Raw genomic sequence first — 22,534 nt, forward strand, 5'->3', positions numbered from 1 at the left:
AAAATAATAATAATAATAATAATAATAATAATAATAATAATAATAATAATAATAATAGCCAGAAGACTGTATTGTCAAAATAACCATAATTCCAAAACTGATGTCACATTTAATGCAATCCCAATCAAAATTCCAACAACATTCTTTTGATATCACACTTAATGCAGTCCTAATCAAAATTCCAACAGAATTTCCATTCTTCATAGAACAGGAGAAAATAAATCCTAAAATTCATATGGAACCAGGAGAGACCTACCATAGCAAAAGAAGTCCTGGTGTGGGGGAGCAAAGTGGGAGGCATTTGGACTAGAAGTTATTTATAAAGCTATTGTGATAAAAACAGCATGGTACTGGCACAAAAACAGACATGAAGATCAATGGAACAGAGTAAAGGATACCAAAAAACTGCAAGCATGTTCAAGGGTTTGATCCTTAAAAAATGACCAAAACATACCCTCTTTATAAACAGTGTTGGGAAAGTGGCTACCCACATGCAGAAGATTGAATCTAGACCCATGTACTAAACTAAAATCAAAATGGATCAAAGCACTATATATTAGAGGCAAGACACATACCTTTCTGGAAGACAAAATAGGTAAAACTCTAGAAGTCATAGGTTTAGGCAAGAACATTCTGAACAGAACTCCAGTTGCACAGGAAATAGTTCTGAGGATCATAAGTGGGATCACACAAATTTAAAAGTTTCTGCATAGCAAAAGAAACAGCAGAGTGAAAAGACAGCCTACAGATTAGGAAAAAAATTGGCAGGTATTCTTCAGACAGAGGAATAATATCGAGAATACATAAAGAAGTCAAACAACTAGAACCCCCTCCCAAATAAAAGACCCAATGAAAAAATTGGCAAGTGAAATGAATAGACACTTCACAGAAGAAGTACAAGGATCAATGAATACATAAAGAAATATTCAATATCATTAGTCATTAGAGAAATACAAATTAAAACAACACCAAAATATCATCTTACCCTGAAAAGAATGACCAACATCAAGAAGTCAAATATCAAATGCTGTCAAGGCCGCAAGGAAAAAGAAACCCTCTCTGCACTGTGGCTGGGAGTGTAAAGGAATACAACCACTGTGAAAATCAGTGTTTAATTTCCTCAAAAAACAAAATTAGAAGCCAGGAGTGGTGGCACATGCCTGTAATCCTAGCACTCAGGAGGCTGAGGCAGGAGGATTGTTGTGAGCTTGAGGCCAGCCTGGGCTACAAAATGAGCTCAAGGTCAGCCTGAACTGCATAGTGAGAACCTGTCTCAAAAAGACCAAAAAAAGAGAGAGTGAAAGAAACTAGAAATTTCATTTGACCCAACTATTCCACCTCCTAGGTATCTTCCTGAAAGAGGCAAAGACATCATATTATAGTGATCCATGCATACTCATGTTTGTAGCAGCACAATTAATAATACCTAAATCTTGGAAGCATCAACAGACACATGGATTAAAAAAATGTGGTATTAACACACAACGGAGCACTACTCTGCCATAGAGAAAGATAATCTTGAGTCCTTTGTAGGAAAACGGATGCACCTTGAGCACATACCATTAAGTGACATAAATTAGACCCACAAGCTTAAATACCATGTAATTTCTCTTATGTCGGAAACTCCAAGTATAAATAAAGAGCAAAATAAAAGGTAGATAATAGAAAGTAAAGAGATAGATGCTTTTCAAAGAGAAAGACATCTCTTGATGTCTTGAAAGGACATCAAGAGACAGAAAGGGGAAAGATGGAGGGGAAGGAAGGAAGTGAAAGGGGAATTGAGATGTGTGAGCAACTCCTCACAATAAATGCACTTATTACATTACATACTGCCAATACCAGCCAAGAAAAAATGTTCTGAAAAATAACACACTCTTGAGCATCTCAGCCACAACAAAAACCAAAAAAAAAATTAAAAAATAAAAAATAAAAAAAACCACCAATGAGGAAACTGAGGCTCCAAGAGGTTAGGGGACTTTCTAAGGGTTGCACAGTTAGAAAAAGGAAGACATGGGATTTGAACCCAGCTCTGTCTGGTTCCACCGCCCTGGCCCCTTTACCACACGCCTTCCCAGCACCTTGGCACACTGACTTGCACTGCACTTTCCTCTTCCAGTTGCAGCGTGGCCCTGTGCTGCTAATCACCTTGTCCTCTGCTAATGTCTCCTCTGCCCTGGCTGCAGGTTTCTCTGCAGGGAGCTTCGCTTTATATCTCTCTGCGTCTCCTGGGAGCTCAGTGGGTGCGAGAAGGCAGCTTAGCTGACTCCACATTGCTGTGCCAACTGCACAGCTGGCTGTGGGGTGCACACCTGCGATCCCACCACTCGGGGAGCCTGGTTCAAGTTCAAGCCGGCTAAGCCACCTAGTGACTTGGCAAGACCCTGCCTCAAAATAAAAAATATAAAAAGGGTTGGGGAAAGAGCTCAGTGCAAAGGCACCGGGTTCAACCCCCAGCATTGCCCAAAACCAGAAAACAAGAGTGTGTCTGCTCCCGTCCTTGTCCTTGCCTGTCTCTAACACACGATCCGGTCTCACTCCAGCCCATCCTAAAGAAACGAGAGGATGGAGGCTGCCGCCCGGGCTGGACCCATCCCCTCCTGCACCCTCCCCAGCCTCCTCACCTGAGACACAGAGCAGTAGCATCAGCAGCAGCTCCCTCAACGACCACCCCGGGGCCCCTGTCCCCTCCATCCTTCCCTCCTCCGGGGTCCTCGGCTGCTGGAGACTGCTGTCCCACGCAGTACGCACCGTCTTCCCCCGGAGGCTTCGCTATTTGTTTTGATTGAGAAATCCTGAGGGAAATGTGACACCAGGGGACAGCTTGGGAAATGCAGAAACTGAAGAGAGGAGAGGCCAGCTTCCTTTCTGCCTTCCTCATGTCATGGTCCTGTTGAGAAACACTTGATGCCCACCCCCCTGCACCATAGAAAGTCTGGCCCCACCCACTGTCCTGGTTTCTGAGCCATCGTCATCAGTGGTCACTTGACCACTACTTCCCAAAACCCCACACACAATTCCCCACATCAGAAACTGTATTAGTCAGCTTCCCGTTGCTGGACACATAGCCAACACTCACAAATGAAAGAAAGAAAATATTTTAAATTTTTATTTGCATGGATTTGCAGTGTGTGGTCACATTTACCTGGAAAGTCAGTGCATCCACATAACACATCTTAATTCTTTTTCCTTCCCCTTCTGCTCTCCTCCTCTGTTTCTCTCTTCACCTTTAAGGGGATCTTAAGGAGATTTGGTCCATAGTCAGCTGCTAACAAAGCAGTCTGGATTGCTAACCCCAGCTCCCAGACAGGGATCTGTCTCTGCTAACACAAAGTGTACTTTAAGGGGAAATAATGGACCAGGAAAGATGCTCTAGCCCCAAGGAAACCTCACTGTTATGATAAACTGCAAAGCAGCATGGGATATTATCCTGAAAATAAATCCTTCCTCCTGGCAGGCAAGACTTAAAGAAGAAATCCACTGTAGTACCCATTATATTGAGAAGGAAAATCAGGAGCTCTTTTGGGAAAGTGGTAGTTGTTTAAGACTGAGCTACAGAACAACTACAATTAAGGGTTTCTGAGGTCATCACCCTCCCACAGTGACTGGTTGAGAGACAGCCACAAAAGACAGTCAGAGGCTAGCCACAGACCCACTGAAAGTTGAAGCTCAGCCTGGGCAGGACATGGGAGTCCCACTCTCTCCATGAGAAGCCAGGCTGGTCATGTATGGTTTTTGGAAGGGACTGGGTCTGAAATTGCTGGCAGTAAGCACAGCAGAATGCTTGACCTCTACCCTACCCCACTGCCTACACCCAGCACAGAACTCTGTGGTCTGTTTACTCTCTCCAGCTGCCAGTGAGATCAGGGATACAGCTTGGCTTGAGCGGTTGCCACAGCCTGTGCTACACAGACAGAGGGACCTCTGGAGTGCAAGGGGCATCTCACAAATCCACAGGATGTAAAGCTAGGCAGAGAAAGCAGTGGCTTGGGGCACAGAGAGACATGGAGAGTGGGAGCTGCTCAAGTGAATACAGTGGACGCCACTGACCACTCACATCCAACAGGAAAGGCAGTGCAAGACTCAGCATAACGTGCGAAATGTGAGTATAAAATAAGACTTAGCAGTGACTCAATATCCCTCCCCCTTGGGGTCGGGGATATAGCTCAGCGGCACAAGTGCCTGCCTGGCCAGCTCAAGGTCCTGAGTTCAATTCCCTGTACCAAAAAAAAATCAATATCCCTCCCCCATATCTGGGTTATAGTACTGCGGACCTGGAAAGAAACCACTTATTCAAAAACACAGAGGAATCTTTTTGACTCATTTCTCATTTTTCTCTTCAGATTTTGGGGGGTTGGGGGTTTTTTACTTTCTTTTTTCCTCTCTTTGGCTCTCTATTTTTTATTTGTTTGTTTTTTCATCTTTTTCTGATCATGCCTTTCTGTTAATTTTATCTAATTATATTATTTTTCTTTTACACTTGGACAGGATTCTTTATCTCTTTTCTCTCCTTCTTTTCATCTACCTCTTCTTTATTTTCCAAATTTTACTTCTCTTATTTTCCCCTCTCCCACCTCCTCCTTTTTTTTTGAATGGGGAATCAAACTCAGAACATCATGCTTGCCAGGCAGGCACCATGCCACTGAGCTGTACCCTCAGCCCCTCCTCCATCTTTATTAGTATTACCTATTAAGCTTTATTAATTTTTAGATATTGTTGGGTATGGCAGAGCACACCTGTAACCCCAGCACTCAGGAGATATGGTCTTGTCATGAGTTGGAAGCCAGCCTGGGCTACTTAGTGAGTTCAAGTCCATCCTGAACTGCATAATAAGACCCTAACTCAAAAAAGAGTATGTCTAGATATTTAGGTGACTCTATGCTATTATTGTTGAATTCTTTCCATTGGTTTTGTTTTATTTTGTTTGCCTTTTTTGAGACAGGGTCTCACTATGCAGTTCAGGCTGACCTTGAGCTCACTGTGTAGTCCAGGCTGGTCTTGAACTCGCAATAATCCTCCTGCCTCAGCCACCAGAATGCTGGGATTATAGGTGTGCACCACCATGCCCAGCTTCTTTCTATTGTTAATGATGGTATTGCATTTAATAGATATTTACCATGTGTCAATATTTGGTTTGTCTTTGCATCCAGATTATTGTTGGAAATCTCTTTTATATTGCTAAAGGTAGCACAGTGGTAGCTTTTAAATAATGCAAAGAAGACTAATCTAAGACTATCTGGAATTAGTGAAAAATCAGAAGATAGAACAAATAGCCTAAAAATCTGATTAGAGAGATAATAGCACAAAATTTTCCAAGTATGGGGAAAAAAGGCTGGGTGTGGTAGTGAATCACTGTAATCCCAGTATTCAGAACACTGAGGCAGGAGGATTACTGTGAGTTCAAGGTCAGCCTGGAATATATAGTGAGTTCAAGGCGAGCCTGAAGTACATAGCAAGACTGTCTCAGGCTTCCCCACCCAATAGCAAGCAAGGATGGGGAAAGAATTTAACATACAGATAAGCAAGGTGTATAGAACACCAAGTAGCCCTGATTTGAAAAGAACTTCTCCACAGCACATTATAGTCAAAATCCTGGAAGTTGAACCCAAGCACAGACAAGCAAAAAATCATTTATAAATTAAAACCCCTTAGAATTACTGCAGACTTCTCAACACAATCCTTAAAGGTCAAAAGAGCTCAGAATGAAGTGTCTTAATCCCTAAAAAATACAACTTTCAACCCAGACTGATATATCCTGCAAAGCTATCTTTTGAAATTAATGGAGAAGCTCGCACACTCAGGGTGTGGAGGGAGGAACTGCACAATGTGCTTGCACCCTACTCCTCAGCCACAACTGCTGCCTCCTTCTGCTGCTCCTGGTACTGCTTGTGTGTTTGTTCCATGAGGACCTGGTTCCTCTTTTGTGAAGCGGCAGCTAAGAAGACATGGGTGCTCGCCATGGCCGATGAAAAGCCCAAGGAAGGAGTCCAGACTGAGAACAACGATCATATTCATTTGAAGGTGACAGGGCAGGATGGTTTAAGATTAAGAGGCACACACCACCTAGTCAACTAAAGAAAACCTGTAGTGGACAGGGTTTGTCAGTGAAGCAGATCAGATTCTGATTTGATGGACAGCCAATCAACAAAACGAAAAAACACCTGCACAGCTGGAAACGGAGGATGAACATACAACTGATGTGTTCCAGCAGCAGATGGGAGGCGTCTACTGAAAAGGGAACCTGCAACAGCCCTACTCCAGAGCTCTTTTCTTGCAGACCAAGAACACATTCTCAATTAGAAAACTGCAATTAGGTTCCACCACATCCTGACTATTACAGTATAGTTTTCTCTCTTCTTTCGTTTACCCCTTCCGTATCCCTTTATTGTACATAAAGTATCTGGTGTACGTGCACAAGCATATTGCTTTTTTTATTTTTTTTTTACTAAATGGCCAACAATGTGTTTTGAATGACATCAAATGGAGATGGGATGGGGAATTACTGGTTTTGTAAAAATAATCCCCTTTCTCCTTTAGGGGCCTGCTCATCAACTCTGATCCTTATATTCCAGTAAGCTATTTTGCTCTCACTGTTTTAAAAGAAAAGACAACAAAGACGGGCATGGTGGTGCACTCCTCTAATCCCAGCACTCGGGAGGCTGAGGCAGGAGGGTCATTGTGAGTTCAAGGCCAGCCTGGGCTACAAAGTGAGCTCAAGGCCAGCCTGAACTGCATAGCAAGACCCTGTCTGGAAGAAAGACAAAAGAAAGAAAAGACAACATAAAAATCCTTGCATATCTTGTTTGATTGGAGAATTTTAATGTTTTTCATTTATCATTGTAAAACCAAGGACAATTTTATAACTTTTCTGTATGTAGCTATTACATGTAGGGCAATCTGTCTACAAGTGGGAGTAAATTACCTTTAAAAAAAAAAAAAAAGAAAGAATCCTAGGTAGTTTTCCCTTTAAGTCAAGTGTCTTGTTGTTTAAATAAACTTCTCATCTAAAAAAAAATTTAAAAATAAAATTAATGGAGAAATAAGACCTTTCCATGACAAAGATCATCTTAAGAAATTCAAGACCACCACACCAGAACTCCAAAATATTCTCAAGGATAAACAATGAAGCCAGTGTTGCCCAAAAGTCTAGTGGGATGAATACATCAGATAGGGTGGGCAGGTAAAAGGGAAAGGAGAAAGCAGCAGGAAAATAATGCAGTGACAGGAATAACAATACTTCCAGTAGTAGCTCTCAATGTTAATAGTCCTCAACTCCTAATCAAAAGACAGAGACTAACAAATTGGATCCAAAGAGACAAAACCCAATGGTGTACTGTCTAAAAAAATACATGAAACTCAAAAAAAAACTCATAGACTAAAATTCAAAGAATGGAAAATAATATTCCATGCAACAGGAGCCCCAAAACAAGCAGGAGTGGCTATCCTTTTTTAAAACAAAGTAGACTTTAAGCCAAAATTGAGCAAAAAGGTAAAGAAAGTCACTACATATATTGGTTAGCAGAATAATTCAACAGGAAAAGATAACAATTATAATGTTAAAGGTAACAATAATAAATAAGATAAATAAAGATAACAATAATAAGATAAAGATAACAATAATAAATAAGATAAAAAAGATAATAATAAATAATACATGTATGTAGCCAACTTCATAAAGCAAACACCATGGCATATAAAAAATCAGATAGTCATTAATGCAATCATAGTGAGGGATTTCAATACCCCACCTTCACAAATAAATCTACTAGACAAAAAAAAAAAAAAATCAGCAGAGAAATACCAGAGTTGAACCACATCTTTGTTGGGTTTTTTTGTTTTGTTTTCATTTGTTTGTTTTTTGAGACAAGGTCCTACTATATAGTTTAGACTGGCCTTGAACTCACTCACCGTGAGCCCAGGTTGGCCTCAAACTGGAGGCAATCCTCCTGACTCAGCCTCTCAAGTCCTAGGATTACAGATGTGCACCACCATGCCTAGTGAACCACACCTCTGAACAAATGGACATGATAGATATCTACAGAAGTTCCACCCAACATCAAAATACACATTCTTCTCAGCTCACATAGAATTTTCTCCAAAATAGACCACATACTAGCCCATGAAGCCTGGTTATATAAATATAAAAGAATCAAAATTATCCCCTGGATATTATCAGATCATAGCACAATGAAACTACGAATTAGTGGCAAAAGACACCACAGAAATAATGCAAACACATGAAGATTAAGCAATACACTCTTGAATAATTAATAACAGAAAAAAATTAGTTTCTAGAATCATATGATAATGCCAGTAAAATATGAGACACAATGGAAGAAGTCCTAGGGGAGATGTTTATGCCTATTAATGACCACATCAGAAAAACAGAGTGAACCCAAATAAATAACCTAATGATACACCTCAAGGTCCTAGGAAAACAAGAACAATCTAAATCCAAAGCTAGTACAAGGAAGGAAATTATAAAGATGAGAACAGAAATTGATGAAATTGAGACCAGAAAAGTACAAAGAATCAACAAATCAAAGAACTGTTTCTTCAAAAGAAAGGATGGCTCTCATCAAGAACTCAGATACGGGGCCTGGGAGATAGCTCAGTGGCACAAGCACCTGCCTGGCAAGTACAAGTCCTGAGTTCGATTCCCGGTACCCCCCCCCAAAAAAAAAGGAACTCAAATACAACAAATGCTGACAAGGATATGGGAAGGAGAGGGGAAGGAACCCTCCACATTGCTGGTGGGAATGTAAAATAGCATAAGCACCATGGAAGTTTCTCAAAAAACTAAAAATAGAAAGTTAGGGGCCGGGAATATAGCTCTGTGCCACAAGTGCCTGCCTGGCAAGCACAAGGCCCTGAGTTCAATTCCCAGTACCAAAAAAAAACAAAACAAAACAAAAAAAAACCAGTAACTTTGGGGCTGGGGATTTAGCTCAGCAGCACAGCACCTGCCTAGCAAGCGTGAGGTCATGAGTTCTATTCCTGGTACCAGAAAAAAAAAAAAGAAAGGCTGGGGATATAGCTCAGTGGCATAAGTGCCTGCTGGCAAGTGTGAGGTCCTGAGTTCAATTCCAAGCAAAAAAGAAAAAGTTAAAGACATCATATTATAGTGACGTATGAATATCCATGTTTATATCAGCAGAACTCATAATAGTTTATTATTATTTGTATCTATATGCCCCCTCAAAGCCTCATGTGGTCAGAGAGATGTTTTTGAAGGTGGCTCAATCAAGAGTGTGTGATTGATTCATAGTGCAATGCTGGCATTCAGGGTGGGTGATTGCTGGGTCAATCCACTGATTGGTTGGCAGTGCCCTAATCCTGGTACACTGGATGTAATATAAGGGACAGAAAGAGGCCTGTCTCACTCTCTCTCTTGATGCTTGTTGTCTTCCCTTCTGTAGTCATGAAGTATTGCCCCTCTGCCATGTGCCACCCTGCCTTGGGACCAGTCAGTTATAGACCGAAACCTCTACAAACTCTCTACAAATAAACCTTTCCCCCTTTTAACTTTGGGTGTTGGGTATTTTGTCTCAGCAACAACAGGAACAATAACTAAGACAAGTTAAGTCTTGAAAGCAGCCTGTACAGCCATCAACAGATGAATACATAGAGAAAATGTATTACTTACACACAATGGAGTGCTACTGCACCAGAAAGAAAAACTTGAGTCATTTGTAGGAAAAGGGATGCCCTTCAAGACAAGAATGCTAAGTGAAACAGGGCGGGGGATATAGCTCAGTGGCACAAGTGCCTACCTGGCAAGAGCAAGGTCCTGAGTTTGATTCCCAGTACAAAAAGAAAATAATAATGAACGCTAAGTGAAATAAATCAGACACACAAGCTTAAATACATCATGATTTCTCTTATACAAGAAACCCAAAGTATAAATAATTTAAAGAGCAAAATAAAAGTTAACAGGAAGAAGAGAGATAGATAATTTACAAATGGGAAAGGAACAAAGAAATGGAAGGAGGAAGAGGAAGTAAAGAGGAAGTAAAAAGAATAAAGATGTGTTCTGTACATGTACCCACTTCCCACAAGGAAAGTGAGAACTTCTGCAAACATGTACTATTAAATAAAAAATTTTAAGAAGCTCAGTTTGCCAAGGGTGGTGGCACGTGCCTGTAATCCCAGCACTCAGAAGACTGAGGCAGGAAAGTGAGTTTAAGGCCAGCCTGAACTACAAAGTGAGACCTTGTCTCAAAAAAAAAAAAAAAAAAGGGCTGGGGATTTAGCTCAGCGGCAAAGTGCCTGCCTGGCAAGCGCAAGGTCGTGAGTTCGGTTCCTGGTACCGGAGAAGAACCAAAAAAAAAAAAATCTCAGTTCAAGTCAGAGTGGAGAAGTACTCACAAAAGAGATGATGGCTGAACAACCAGTTCACTCACACAATTGATAAGCAAGATAGGAAATCTTTCAGGAGCTTTGCTACCAGCCACCACACCAGCCTTCCACCTACACAAAAGGCTTCCAAATTAGAAAGGAAGAGAGAGAAAACTAGCTCTATTTGCAGGTAATGTAATTCTAAGAAATCTAAAAAGAACCCTTAAAGCTAACACACAAGTTCAGCAAGGTTGCAGGACACAAGACAAACATGTAAGAAGCAAGTGGGTATCAACGCACTAGCAATGCGCAGTGTAAAAACAAACAGAAATTAAGAGTGTAGTTCCTCCATCACGGTGTCCCAGAGAAGGAAGATGAGGAATAAACGTATCAAAGAAAACACAAGGCTCACACACTAAAAACTACAAAACATTGTTAAAAGACTTTTTAAAGACCGAAATAAACACAAAGACATTTCTTGTTCATGACTCTTTGTAGCCCAAGTATCTTGGCATTTCATTTACATTGTATTTGTCTGAATTGTTGCCCCTTAGTATTACCTGAACACAGGGCCTTTTAAGTAAGGATGAGGCAGAATTAGATATCATAAATGAAAGAGAAAAGGAAGGCAAAACCAAATTTTTGAGTTTTTATCTGAATCATCTTAGTTCCACGGTCTTTTGGTCAAAATTATATATGTATGTGTATTATTTATATAGTACACATATATACATGTATGTGTGATATATTTTACATCTTTATATTAGATTCCATTCCTAGTATAGGCTAGTAGTGCTTTCTTTGACCATTGTCTTTTTTTTCCGGCTTCTTTTGAGACAGGGTCTCATTATGTAGTTTGAGCTGGCCTTGAACTCATTATATAGGCCTGGCTGGCCTTGATCTCCAAGCAATTCTCCTGTCTCAGCCTCCCAAGTACTGGAATTATAGGCGTGCACCACCACACCCAGATAAGCTTTTTTGTTTTTTGTTTTTTGTTTGTTTTTTTGTTTTTTTTTTTTTTGGTTTTTCTCCGGTACCAGGAACCGAACTCATGACCTTGCGCTTGCCAGGCAGGCGCTTTGCCGCTGAGCTAAATCCCCAGCCCCTGTTTTTTAAGGTAGGAAGCATTCATTGAGAAAAAGAAAGCTTCTGTCCAGTCCCACTTCTCAAGGGTGTTTACTGAGCAAAGCTATGGGATGAGGTGGGCTTAATGTTAGACAGAACTATAATCAATACTGTAATCAATATGATTACAAGTATAGTCACTTGCTAATATTGATCCAGTGGCAAATCATAGGATGCGTGTAAGGTGGGACAAGGCTATGGTCAACCAATAAGTGTACAACAAGTATAGTCGCTTAGGTAATATTGATTAAATGGGGATCAAATGAGGAAACAAATCACATAGCTAATGCACACGGGCAGACAAAGACTTTCCTGGAAGGGGTGGGTAAGGAGGTTTGGTCCTCCACGCCAAGGTGGTTGATGCCTACTTAAAAAAAAAAGAAAGGCTGGAGATATAGCTCAGTGGCATAAGTGCCTGCTGGCAAGTGTAAGGTCCTGAGTTTAATTCCGAGCAAAAAAGAAAAAGTTAAAGACATCATATTATAGTAACATATGAATACCCATGTTTATATCAGCAGAACTCATAATAGTTTATTATTATTTGTAGTTTAGGCTGGCTTGAATTCACCTGGTAGCCTGGGCTGGCCTTGAACTTGCAGAGATCCTCCTGCCTCAGTCTCCTAGGTGTTAGGATCACAGGTGTGTAACATCAGCTGGGCAGTTTAGCAATTTAGTGAGACCCTCGGGAGAAGCTCAATGGGAAGACCCTGCATTTGATCCCCAGGACTAGAAAAATAAATAAATAAAACAAAGTTAAAACCACATTTCCAGGGGGATATGAAGGCAGGGAAGGATTCTTGATATGTACATTTTTTTCTCCAGAATTAATGAAATTACTATGTATCATAAACATATACTAATTTAAAAAGAAGATATTAATGTGCAAAAGTAAATAAATAAAATGACATTTCCAAATATCTTGCAGAGGGGGCTGGGGATTTAGCTCAGTGGCACAGCGCCTGCCTGACAAGCACAAGGTCATGAGTTCGATTCCCGGTAATGGAAAAAAAAAAACAAATATCATGCAGAGCCAGTAGCTCAGGGTCTTTCTTCTTGCCTGGAGCAATACATGAATATCCTCATTAAAGTCTCTTCCAGTCCTACAGTACTGAAAATTTACAACAGACCCTTAGGACAGTAAGGAAAGACCGTAGAGAAGGATCAGAAGGATGCCATAGAGCTACTCCTGTTTGCAGGTAATATGTGATCCAGGTACAAAGTCCAACATGATAAATGCCATTAGGAGATAAGATCAAACACAAAGTTTAGTTACATTTTCATGCCCTGGCAAAAGACAATCACAGATATGTTTGTTTACCTTTGTAACAGAGTAACAGTGGTTAGTTGAGTTTATCTTTAGTCTGATTTCTTTTCTTTTCTTTTCTTTTCTTTTTTTTTTTTTTTTTGAGATGGTCTCACCATGTAGGTCAATCTGGCCTTAAACTCACGATGTAGCCCAGGCTGGCCTTGAACTCAGTGATCCTCCTGTCTCAGATGAGTGCTAGGACTACAGTCTGGTTTCTGACAAACTCTATTTTTAAGCCACAGCTTCCTCATTTGTGGGTTTTGTGTTTACTTTTTACCCCAGTGACCTGAAGTAAATGTTCAATTTATATTTTTGGAGAAAAATACCTCAATTTCTTTCATATGAAAATTCTTTGGGTTGCTTTACAAATTAGGTCGATTTAATGAAGCAAAAAATTACTGGGTTATAATATTTTCCATTCTCAAAAGAAGGTAATGTGTTGTCTTCTTGCATTTAGTAAACCAGAGAATTCTGAAGCAACAAGATTCTGTATATTCTTTCTTCCCTCCAGCATGGATGCCTGCAGAATTCTTGCCCCTTTGGTTGTCACGGAGAAAAATTTTTTGTTTGCCCAGTGTACTTTGAAGTACATGAATGACATTACTTCTATTCAACAGAATTCAGTTACCCTCATTTCTAAACACTAGAACTATCACATCCCTCTGTCTTCTAGAAATTAGGCAGGGCAATATTCCTTGTTTTGGCCAAAGAAATGCAAATGTATCTCTCACTTTCAGATGGGAGCATTTAGTTGTTTGAAGGCCCAGCACTCTCTTTTTGTCACACTGAATTCCTTGTTGGTTTGGGGCATCCACCAAGGTCTGTACAAGGCAGCTCCCTGGAGCTTTGCTTGGACCAGCTGCAGACATCCTGCAAGACAGAAATAAACTTTTGTTGCATGAATATGAAGTCACTCAATGTAGAGGCTGTTTATGACTCCATCATAAGCTCGCCTTTCTTAGCTGATAGAATGTAGCTCTGTTTCCATTGATTTTGTTTGTTTTTTATTTTAAAGATTAAAAAAACTAACAACAATGAAGACAAAACCAAAACAACACAAAAATGATACATGACCTCAAAACAAAATAATAAGAATTAACAATTGCTACATTACATACTGTTATCTTCTACAAAGTTGCTCAGTACACCAGATATAAGAATGTAAGATTGATCAAACAATCAAAGACAGTAACAAGTAATAAAAAAAAAAAAAAAAAAAAAAAAAATTGGAAATGATGCAGAGCTTCACCACACGAGATGGTAGGAGTTCAACAGTGGTTCTTATGCTGCATATTGTTGTTTTCAGATCAGTCATTCTGATTGCCAGATTTAAGCATGCAAAATTGGTCAAGAAAAAAGAAAATTTTAAGCATTGACTGTTCCTTTCAATATGATTTTGTCTTTTTACGCTGATTTTGATCTTACTAATTTTGCAGTAAGCCTTTTAAACCAGTGCATGGGTCTTTCTTCACTTCAAGTAAAGTTTTTTTCTATTACATCTTAAGTCTTTGCTTTTTCTTTTCTTCTTCTGGCCTGTCTTTCAGAAGCACCACCAATCTAGTTGCTGTCTGTTCCTCACTGTATTGTAGATGATTTTATAATTCAGTTCCTTTTCTCTCTACATTTTGGAAAATATTCTTCTTTTTCTTTTTTCTTGGGGATGTGCATACATTGCTGTGATATGATGGGAAAATATTCTAAAGTTCTTATTCCATTGCACTAATCATTACCACACCAGCAACTGTGACTCAAGAATCCTAGCAGTCAGGCTTATACCCCTTCCCTGTCCCAGACAGGAATGACAGAAGATTACAGGAGGAAATGACCGATTCATGAGAAAAGCACTATACATTCTGAGACGTAAGTGTCCTTCAAAAAGTGCAGCTGGGCATGGTGGTGCATGCCTGTCATCCCAGCACTCAGGAGGCTGAGGCAGGAGGAGGATCAGTGAGAGTTCAAGACTAGCCTGGGCTACAAAGTGAACTCAAGGCCAGCCTGAACTGCACAGCAAGACCCTATCTCAAAAAGACAAAAAAAAGTGCAGAGGCTCTTTCCAATTACTCCAGATCTATGGTCCTCAATACAGCTGACTTGCCCCCTACCCAGAAGAAATTCATCAATATCTAGAGAAAGGTTTGGTCATAATAACTGAGGGTGTGGTGCTCCTGGGACCTAGTGGGCCGAGGCCAGGGATGCTTCTAAATATCCTGCAGTGCGCATGGCGGCCCCTGGAACCTACATAAATTTGGCCCAGAATGTCAATTAGTACCTAAGTCAGAAACTCTGTTCTAGAATAAGATCTAATCGCCAGCAAACTACACACACTCAAGAGTTTCAGATCAGTATTATGTTTTGGTCTTTCTTCTTTCACTTTTCATTTTTAAAAAATTTGCAAACATACAGAAAATAGTAAGAAGAAGAGGAAACATGTACAACTCCACACTTCAGTTAAAATGGGCCCTACTCCTTTAAGCCTGGTCCCTTGGAACTGGAGGTGGCCGGGAAGCAGGCACTTACCCCTTCTGTGAGGGCTGTGGCCACCTTGGGATTTCCCAGGATGAGAGGGGGCCTTGGGAGGGGAAATCACTGAGGCTCAAGTTCCCTAAGGGACTCTGTCTTTCCCCAGTACCCAGTGCCCTCCGCAGGCCTCCTGGCTGCGCTCTGCCCAGGTGTTGAGGCTATTTCTAAAGGAGCCCAAGTCCCACGTGCCTCCTGGCCCAGCCCTTCCTGTAAAACTCCATTTTGTCACCTGGATGTTGTGAGCCCCCACAGCAAGGCCAGCCCTACCTGGCTGGCAGTCTGAGCTCCCTTCCCTCGGCTCCAAGCCCCAGACTCAGAGGAGCCCAAGGGTTATGGCAGAGTCCTCAGCTGGGGGGGCACCACGGCCCCGAGTCCATGTGAGGTGTTTTCCCTATTCACCCTGGGGGAGCTGTGCCCAGGGGAGTAGGGACCACTCAGGGACCTCTGCCCCAACAGAGGACGCACAGCTGGCCACAGGCAGCGAGACCCAGTGGTCAGTGGTGTGCTGGCCAAGGGTGCTTTGAGGGTCACAAGGAGCCCGAGTCTCCTTCCAGAGTCAGCAGCGGTCAGGGCAGCCGTCAGTGTGAGATGCTAATACCTAACAGGCAGCACCAGCCTCTGTGCCCACCAGCTCTTGGCAGGGTGCCGAACCCAAATGCTGAGGCCTGAAGTTCAGGGCAGGGAGCTGGGCTCGCCTCTGCATGCGTGTGCAGCCCTGCCACACCCCAGGTTCCTGTCCCATCTTCTGTGTGGTTCAAACTCAGCCGGACTAGGCCAGGCAGCTCTGGGTAGCAGACAGCAGACCTGTTCTCATGTTACCACCCACCCACCCGGCCACCACCAGCAGGTCACTGGCTAAGTGTGGGTCTCCACATCCTGTCTACTAAAACTCAAAGTAAACCGGGTGTGGGGGTGCACGCTTATAATCCCAGCACTCTGGGAGGCTGAGGCAGGAGAATCAAGAGTTCGAGCCCAGCCTGAGTACTTTCACAACTTAGTGAGACCCTGCCTCGAAGTAATTTTTTTTAAAAAAAAGAGGTCCTGAGAATGTAGTTTGTTGGAAAAGCCCTGGGTTCAATCCCCAGTATCACAAAAAATTTTAAAAATTTTCAAAACTAAGTAATCCCTAACTCACACAGCTTTTGTGGCACTTCCAAGAGGGTGACATGAACATGCTTTTTCGGCCACACTGCGAGGTGCTGCTGGTTTATGCTCTGCGCTCTTCCAGCTCTCCGCCTATGGGTCCCTCCGTGCATCTGAGACCCCTGCCAGGTCCCCCTCTTGTGGTCCCCTTCCCTCCTCAGGCTCGGTCACTCCTGCTGTAAGGACAAGGGCACCATACCCAGAGGCAGCGTGGTGGACCAGGAGTCACATGCCCTGGGGGGATCCACACCCAGCAGTGCCACCTGTGACTGTCACTCCAACAGCCAGGCTCTCCACAGCGACATTAGAGCTACACACAGCTTCCCACGGCCCCAACTCACAGCATCTCTGCTTCTTTGTAAATTGCATCCTTTTGACACTAACCTAACGGTACTGATTTCATTCACAGAAGCGACCCATGCCAGGACCCTCTCTGTGCTTCCTGGCTGGAACTGGGCTCCACCTCTTCCTCTCCCCACATGCAGGGCCCACAGCACCTCCTGGGTGGGAGCATACCGCTGACCTCCGGGTAGCCAAGGCAGTGCAGAAAGGGAGAGGAGCGTGACCAGGCCATGCCTGACCGCAGCTTCTTCTCGCCTGCTCAGCTCCTCCCGCCCCTGGTGGCCAAAAGGGACTCAGGGCACAGGAAGGGCATCTACAGAGGCCTGGGAGCTGTGCCGGTCGGGTCCAGATTCATGTCCGCGTCCCTGGGCCGCAGACCTGCCCTCCACACTGTCCACTTCCCCAGCCTGGGCCTGGGCCTTTCTCACTGCGCGTGTCCAACTTGCAGAAATCAGCTGCCATCTGCCTCCCCCACCCTGTGCCCTCTGACCGGCACCCATGACAGGGGCCACATGGCCTGGACAGTCCGCCTCGCTCCACCGCTGATGCTTCTGCTGCTGTCCCCAGGTGAGGGGGCGGGGGCAGCCGGGGCTATGGGACGGGGGCTCAGGGCAGGTGGCACTGTGCCACTGGACCTTGTTCCCCAGGCTCCTGGGAGCACTCAGACATACGGGTCCTTCAAAGAGTGGCAGGAGAGACACTGAGGGTGCCCGTGTAACTACCCGTCCCCCGGCGAGTCCTACAAGGAGAAGAGCTTGTGTCGGGAGGTGGCAGGATTCGTGTGTGGCAGGTTAGTCCCCAGCCTCAGTGCCCAGGGCCAGGCCCCTCGGTTGTCCATCTGGGACCACCCTGCAGCCGGCCACTTCATCGTCTCCCTGGCTGGCCTCAGGGAAGAGGACTCCGGACGCTACTGGTGCTCCATGCGCCACACTTCGAGCAACACCGTCTTCAACTCCGTCAAATTCCACCTGGCCGTGCTGCCAGGTGAGCCCTCCGGCCCGCGCGGGGTGCCCTCCACTCCCTCCGGGTGCCTCTGCCCTCCTGCTTTCCCAGCCCCCTCCAGACTCCTACTCGGGCGCCCTCCCCGCTCACAGGAGCCTCCACAGGGCCTGGCAGAGCCAAGGCCGCAGGTCCATCTGGTCCTGACCCAGGGGATTCCCGCCCCATCACCAGCGGCTCCCCTCACGAGGTCCCTCCCCTCCAGCCCCCACCCGGGCCCCCAGGGCCGCCTGCACCCCCAGCTCCCCACAGAGCCGGAGCTCTGCGCCCCCAGCAGAGGGAGTCACCGAGGCCCTTGAGGCTGCGCCTGCCTTCACCACATCAGCTTGGTGAGTCTGCCCGGGACCCGTCCACCCTGCCCAGCACAGGAGCGGCAGACCTGACCAGCCGTCTTGTCCTGCCCGCTTCTTGCCTCTCCGCCCTCCAGGCCCCGGAATGCCACCTTCTGCCCTGGCCCTGAGGCCCCCTGCGCCCTGGGCCCGGGGCTCTGCGGACTCCTTCTCACCAAGAGCCTGGCGCTGGGTGCCCTGCTGTGGTGAGAGGTGTGGGTGGGGCTTGAGGCTGAGGGCACAGGGTGAAGGGGCAGCACCTGCTCCTGTGCAGAGGCCACAGGGCCCGGGGAAATGATAAGTGGCGCTGGGGCCTCCAAGTGCCAGCTCCCAGCTCCCCCGGGCATCTCGGTCCCTGTCTTCTCCCCCCTCCCCCGCCTGCTCTCCCTCCGTCTCTGTTTCCCCCTCTCCTCTCTCCCAGCCTCTTCTCTCTCTGTGTTCTATTTTTCCTCTCCCCCTCCTTCCAGAAACACTGTCCTGCACAACCCAGAAATCCCCCCACTGCCCACCCGCTTAGGGACCTCCCAAAGCCGCCACTGCAGGCCTCCGCCCACCCTGAGTGCTGGGGGAGGGCAGACATGGGACAAAAACTGCCGCTCGCCCTGGGAAGAAGGAGACATGCGGGAAAACTGAGGCGGGGCTGGTAGAAAGGTGTGGGCGGAGAGGTGTGGAAACAGGGTCAGGCCAGGCCAGGAACAGGCTTGGTGGGGGCAGGGGCTGGGGGGAGAGGGGACCAGGTCCAAGAATGCTTTCAGCCACTTCATGTAGCCAGGCACAGTGACACGTGCCTCTAGTACCAGGACTCAGGAGGCTGAAGCGGGAAGATCTCTTGAGCCTGGGAGTTTGAAGCCAGCCAGGGCAATTTAGTGTGACCTCATCTCATAGTAGAAGGTGATTTTGCTTATTTCTCTGCTCCTGGCATTGCAGGAAGTTGAGGAGCAGATGTGTGTGGCTCAGAGGGGGTGCTGGGGGCAGCCAGCCCCAGCTCTGCGGCCACAGGACTACCCCGAGCCACAGGACCTGAAGCAGATGCCCAGTGTCCCCAAAACTGGGCCCCCAGGAGCTGCTCCCTGACTCCTGAAACCTGCAGTCCTGCAAAGACAAGGCCAAAGCTCTGCTGCATCCTTCGCACCAACCCTGAGGGTCCCCTCAAGACCCACCCCGGGGGTCGCTGATCCCTGCACCAGTCTGTCAGGGTCGGCATCATCTTCCTCCTCGTAGGAGCAAAGCCCAATGTGACATCTCAGCAGCAGCCCCTCGGGCCCTGGGGACCATTCTTCCCCCAAGCCTGAGACAGCAGGCAGCTAAGGGGAAAGAAAGGAGGGCCCTCTGGAGCCCAAGCTCTGGGCCAGCACCACCTTCTGAGTCCAGCACTAGCCCGAGCCCAGGATGCCCGAGTCTAAACACGATGGGAGAGTAACCAGCTAACTCAGCTGATGTGTGATAAGCCCCCGCATGAGCCAGGTGGCCCTCTGCAACCCTTGGTGATCCTAGCCCTAATTACCATGTCATTGACTATGCAGATTAGACCCCGCCTCCTGTGGGCTTCAGACGCCATGACAGTTCCTCCAAGGGTCCTAAGAGGTCAAAATTTCCACTGAGGGGCCAAGCCAAGCTGCTCAGTGGTAGGAGTCACACCTCAGACCAAACCCTCAATCCCACCCCAGACCCTAAGGCCTAAGACCCTCGGCACCAGGCTTGGGGCCCGAGCGCTCCTCTCCCTGGCCACTTCCACTGGCTGGACCGGACTTTCACTTTCAAATAAATCTTTTTTTGTTGTTGTTTTTTTTTTGTTTGTTTGTTTTTTCTCCGGTACCAGGAACCGAACTCACGACCTTGCGCTTGCCAGGCAGGCACTTTGCCGCTGAGCTAAATCCCCAGCCCCCCAAATAAATCTTTGATTCTGCTGCTCCTTTTGAGTGCTCTGCTCCCTCTTTTTTTATTTTTATTTTTATTTTTTTCTGGTACTGGGAACCGAACTGACAACCTTGCACTCACCAGGCAGGTGCTGTGCCGCTGAGCTAAATCCCCAGCCCCGCCCTGCTCACTTCTTGGTTCAGGACGTCAAGAATTTGGACGAGATCCCTGATCTGGTGACGCCCCTCCACCACCCTTCTGCGTGTCGCCCCTTGTAAAAGAAACCCCTTAAGCACATGTAACAGAGTCCCTAAGAGTAAAATCGAGTCAGACCCTTGAAACTAAGAGAGGTGTTGAGTGCGCAGCTCTGCACCCTGGGTGTAAGACGGAAACAGACTGGGGCAAGCGGAACCAAGGATCAGAAGTCGAGCTCTGCCTCCAGAGTAGCTTCTCTTGCACAGGTGGCTAAAATCAGCCTATGCGTGGGTTTGGCTCGTATCTCTCCCCTGATTTGTCAGAAGGTCAGATAAAGGACTTAGTTTGAAGCTGGGCATAGTGATTGGTGCACATCTGCAATTCCAGCACTCTGGAAGGCTGAGGCAGGAGGATGGCAAGTTCAAGCCCAGCCCAGGTACAATTTAGCAACTTCACAAGACCTGCTCAGAATTAAAAAAAAAAAAAAAAAATTCAAGGGGCTGAGAATGTAGCTCCATGAAAGGGCCCTGGACTCAATCCCCAGTGATAAAAAAGAAATTAAAAATTTAGCTTGGATGTGGTGGTACGGAATTTAAGCATGAGTGACTCCACGTTGGTTTGCTGTGCTGGACAGAGAGATGGACCTCAGTCCAATGACTGCCTATAGATAAGCCGGTGTCACCACCAGGGGGCCCCCCCTGCTCCGCCCCATCAAGTACTCTGTCACCCTGTCACGGTGCACCCCATGCTGTCCTGACTCCCCCCAGGTAGCTTGCTGCGGGCTCTGCCTGCGCGGCCACGCTGAGGACCAGGCTGACCCGGTCAGTCCCTGTCACTCCACAAAGCTTCCTCTCTTCCGGGCACTGTCCCCCTGTGCCAGGCCTGGCATCGCTCTTCTTTCCTGGGCCTCTGTCTTTCCTCAGCTCTCTGGCTACCTCTGCTGCTTCCCACACGCAGGGAGGGGGCTGTGGGCTCCAGGCCCACGGGGAAGGGTCTCGCGTCAGGGTCTGTCCTCCCTCAGCCCCCTCCTCCGCAGCCCTCTTCCCCACATCAGGCTCCTCACAGGGCAGGGCAGCGAGGGAGGACGTGGGCAGCTGACCCAGCCTCCACCACTCGCCCCTCTGGCCTCTGAGGTCAAAATGACCCACTTCTAGCCCTCCACTCCTATGGCTTCCTCCCCACCCTACAGCTTTTCTGGTCCGTGAAGCCATCAACTATCAGCCAACTTCAAACGCGTGAGAACCTCTCCCTTCTCCTTCTCCTTCTCCCCCTTCTTCATTTTCTTCTTTTTTCTTTTTTTGTTTGTGTGGTCTTCAGGGCAGAACCCAGGCCTTTCCCTTGAGCTATAATCCCCAGACTTTTTTATTTTTACTTTTCACCCCCAGCCTTTTTTTTATTTTTATTTTTTTAGTTTTGAGACAGAATCTCACTAAGGAGCCCCTGCTGTCTCCAAACTCATAGCTGATCCTCCTGCCTCAGCCTCCGGAGTGCTAGGATTAGGGTGTGTATCTGAGTATCTGCCATACTCAGCTTAGCAATGTATCTTTTACTGTAGCTGTTTTCTCTTTTAATTTAAGCATTCACTGCATTTTTGATCATCCCTCCTGTTTTTAAATCCCCACAGTACACAAAGGAGTTACACTCCTCCAACATACCCTATGCACTTGGCTCCTCCCAACGCCCCCAGCAGTCTCTTCAGTGGTGGCCTCAGCGTGTGGCCCGGGTGGGTATCCCTCCCCTGGGTTGGGTCCTGGGCACCGCAGCCAGCACAAAGACCTGGGAGCCGAAGGACGGACACACCCACTCTGTGACAGCCATGTGCGAGGGGCAATCAAGTTTCTTCGGGTTGCTATCTGTGTAGGACTTGAGGGATACAAAGATTTGGGTTTTTTGTTTTGTTTTGTTTTGTGTTGTTTTTGTCTTTATTTTCGGTTGCCCTTGGAACCATCTCTGTTCCTTTTAGTCTGAGACGGCAGTGTTTTGTGACTGTCATTCTCTTTTAAAACCTGTGGGTCTCAGCCAGGTGAGGTACGCACGTCTGTCATCCCAGCACTCTGGGAGGCCGAGGCAGGAGGATCGAAAATTCAAACTCATGTTGGGCAACTTAGTGATTTAGCGACAGCTTGTCTCAAAATAAAAAACAAAAAAGGGTGGGAATGTGGCTCAGTGTGAAGACCCTCAGTCCAATTCCCAGGACAATAACCAACCCCCCCCCCAAAAAAATTAGTTTTCTTTGACTCCTCTTGTGACTTCTGTCATAAAATAAAAGCCACATTCACAAAACCTGGTGGACACGCTCCTGCTGTGCCTCAGGCTTCTGAAAAGAAGCTGAAAGTGATACCTTGAGGCCTCTCAGACACCCTAATTTTTTAACTAAAACAAT

The 22,534-nt window shown here is 45.8% G+C and overlaps 2 protein-coding genes, 1 long non-coding RNA gene and 1 pseudogene across 4 annotated transcripts in view; 2 read left to right on the forward strand and 2 right to left on the reverse strand.

Annotated features, from left to right (window-relative positions):
- The window catches only part of LOC102011242 (triggering receptor expressed on myeloid cells 1), a 14,239-nt gene extending 11,364 nt beyond the window's left edge, over nucleotides 1-2,875 (reverse strand). Inside the window, exon 1 of one of the 2 annotated variants that reach the window (XM_005389685.2) lies at nucleotides 2,622-2,875. In XM_005389685.2, coding sequence (XP_005389742.1) covers nucleotides 2,622-2,691 — 70 coding nt within the window. In that variant the 5' untranslated portion in view covers nucleotides 2,692-2,875. The remainder of the gene's footprint in view (nucleotides 1-2,621) is intronic. The other variant, XM_013517118.1, reaches the window with a different exon arrangement.
- LOC106149138 lies at nucleotides 67-1,950 on the reverse strand. The gene is made up of 3 exons (XR_001235107.1): nucleotides 1,561-1,950; nucleotides 986-1,070; nucleotides 67-705 (listed from the first exon to the last, which is right to left on the reverse strand). It is a non-coding gene; the product is annotated as an uncharacterized LOC106149138 (long non-coding RNA).
- A 3,080-nt stretch (nucleotides 2,876-5,955) lies between the features above and the next one.
- On the forward strand, nucleotides 5,956-6,229 carry LOC102011585 (annotated as a pseudogene).
- Nucleotides 6,230-17,476: 11,247 nt separating this feature from the next.
- LOC102017702 (natural cytotoxicity triggering receptor 2) lies at nucleotides 17,477-20,218 on the forward strand. Its single transcript, XM_013516719.1, has 5 exons — nucleotides 17,477-17,561; nucleotides 17,661-17,755; nucleotides 17,976-18,099; nucleotides 18,198-18,305; nucleotides 20,101-20,218. The coding sequence occupies exons 2-5, from the start codon at nucleotides 17,692-17,694 to the stop codon at nucleotides 20,117-20,119; spliced, it is 315 nt and encodes a 104-aa protein (XP_013372173.1). The 5' UTR covers nucleotides 17,477-17,561; nucleotides 17,661-17,691; the 3' UTR covers nucleotides 20,120-20,218.
- The last annotated feature ends 2,316 nt before the right edge of the window (nucleotides 20,219-22,534 follow it).

This window comes from Chinchilla lanigera, unplaced genomic scaffold (assembly GCF_000276665.1).
Source record: "Chinchilla lanigera isolate Chin_1 unplaced genomic scaffold, ChiLan1.0 scaffold00036, whole genome shotgun sequence".
Classification (NCBI taxonomy): Eukaryota; Metazoa; Chordata; class Mammalia; order Rodentia; family Chinchillidae; genus Chinchilla; species Chinchilla lanigera.

Excerpts from the sequence above, each read along its gene's own strand:
- LOC102017702 (XM_013516719.1), top strand. The coding sequence starts at position 17,692 with ATGCGCCACACTTCGAGCAACACCGTCTTCAACTCCGTCAAATTCCAC. Across the intron at positions 17,756-17,975 it reads CCACCTGGCCGTGCTGCCAG|CCCCCACCCGGGCCCCCAGG; the intron begins GTGAGCCCTCCG and ends CCTCCCCTCCAG. Across the intron at positions 18,100-18,197 it reads GCCTTCACCACATCAGCTTG|GCCCCGGAATGCCACCTTCT; the intron begins GTGAGTCTGCCC and ends TCCGCCCTCCAG.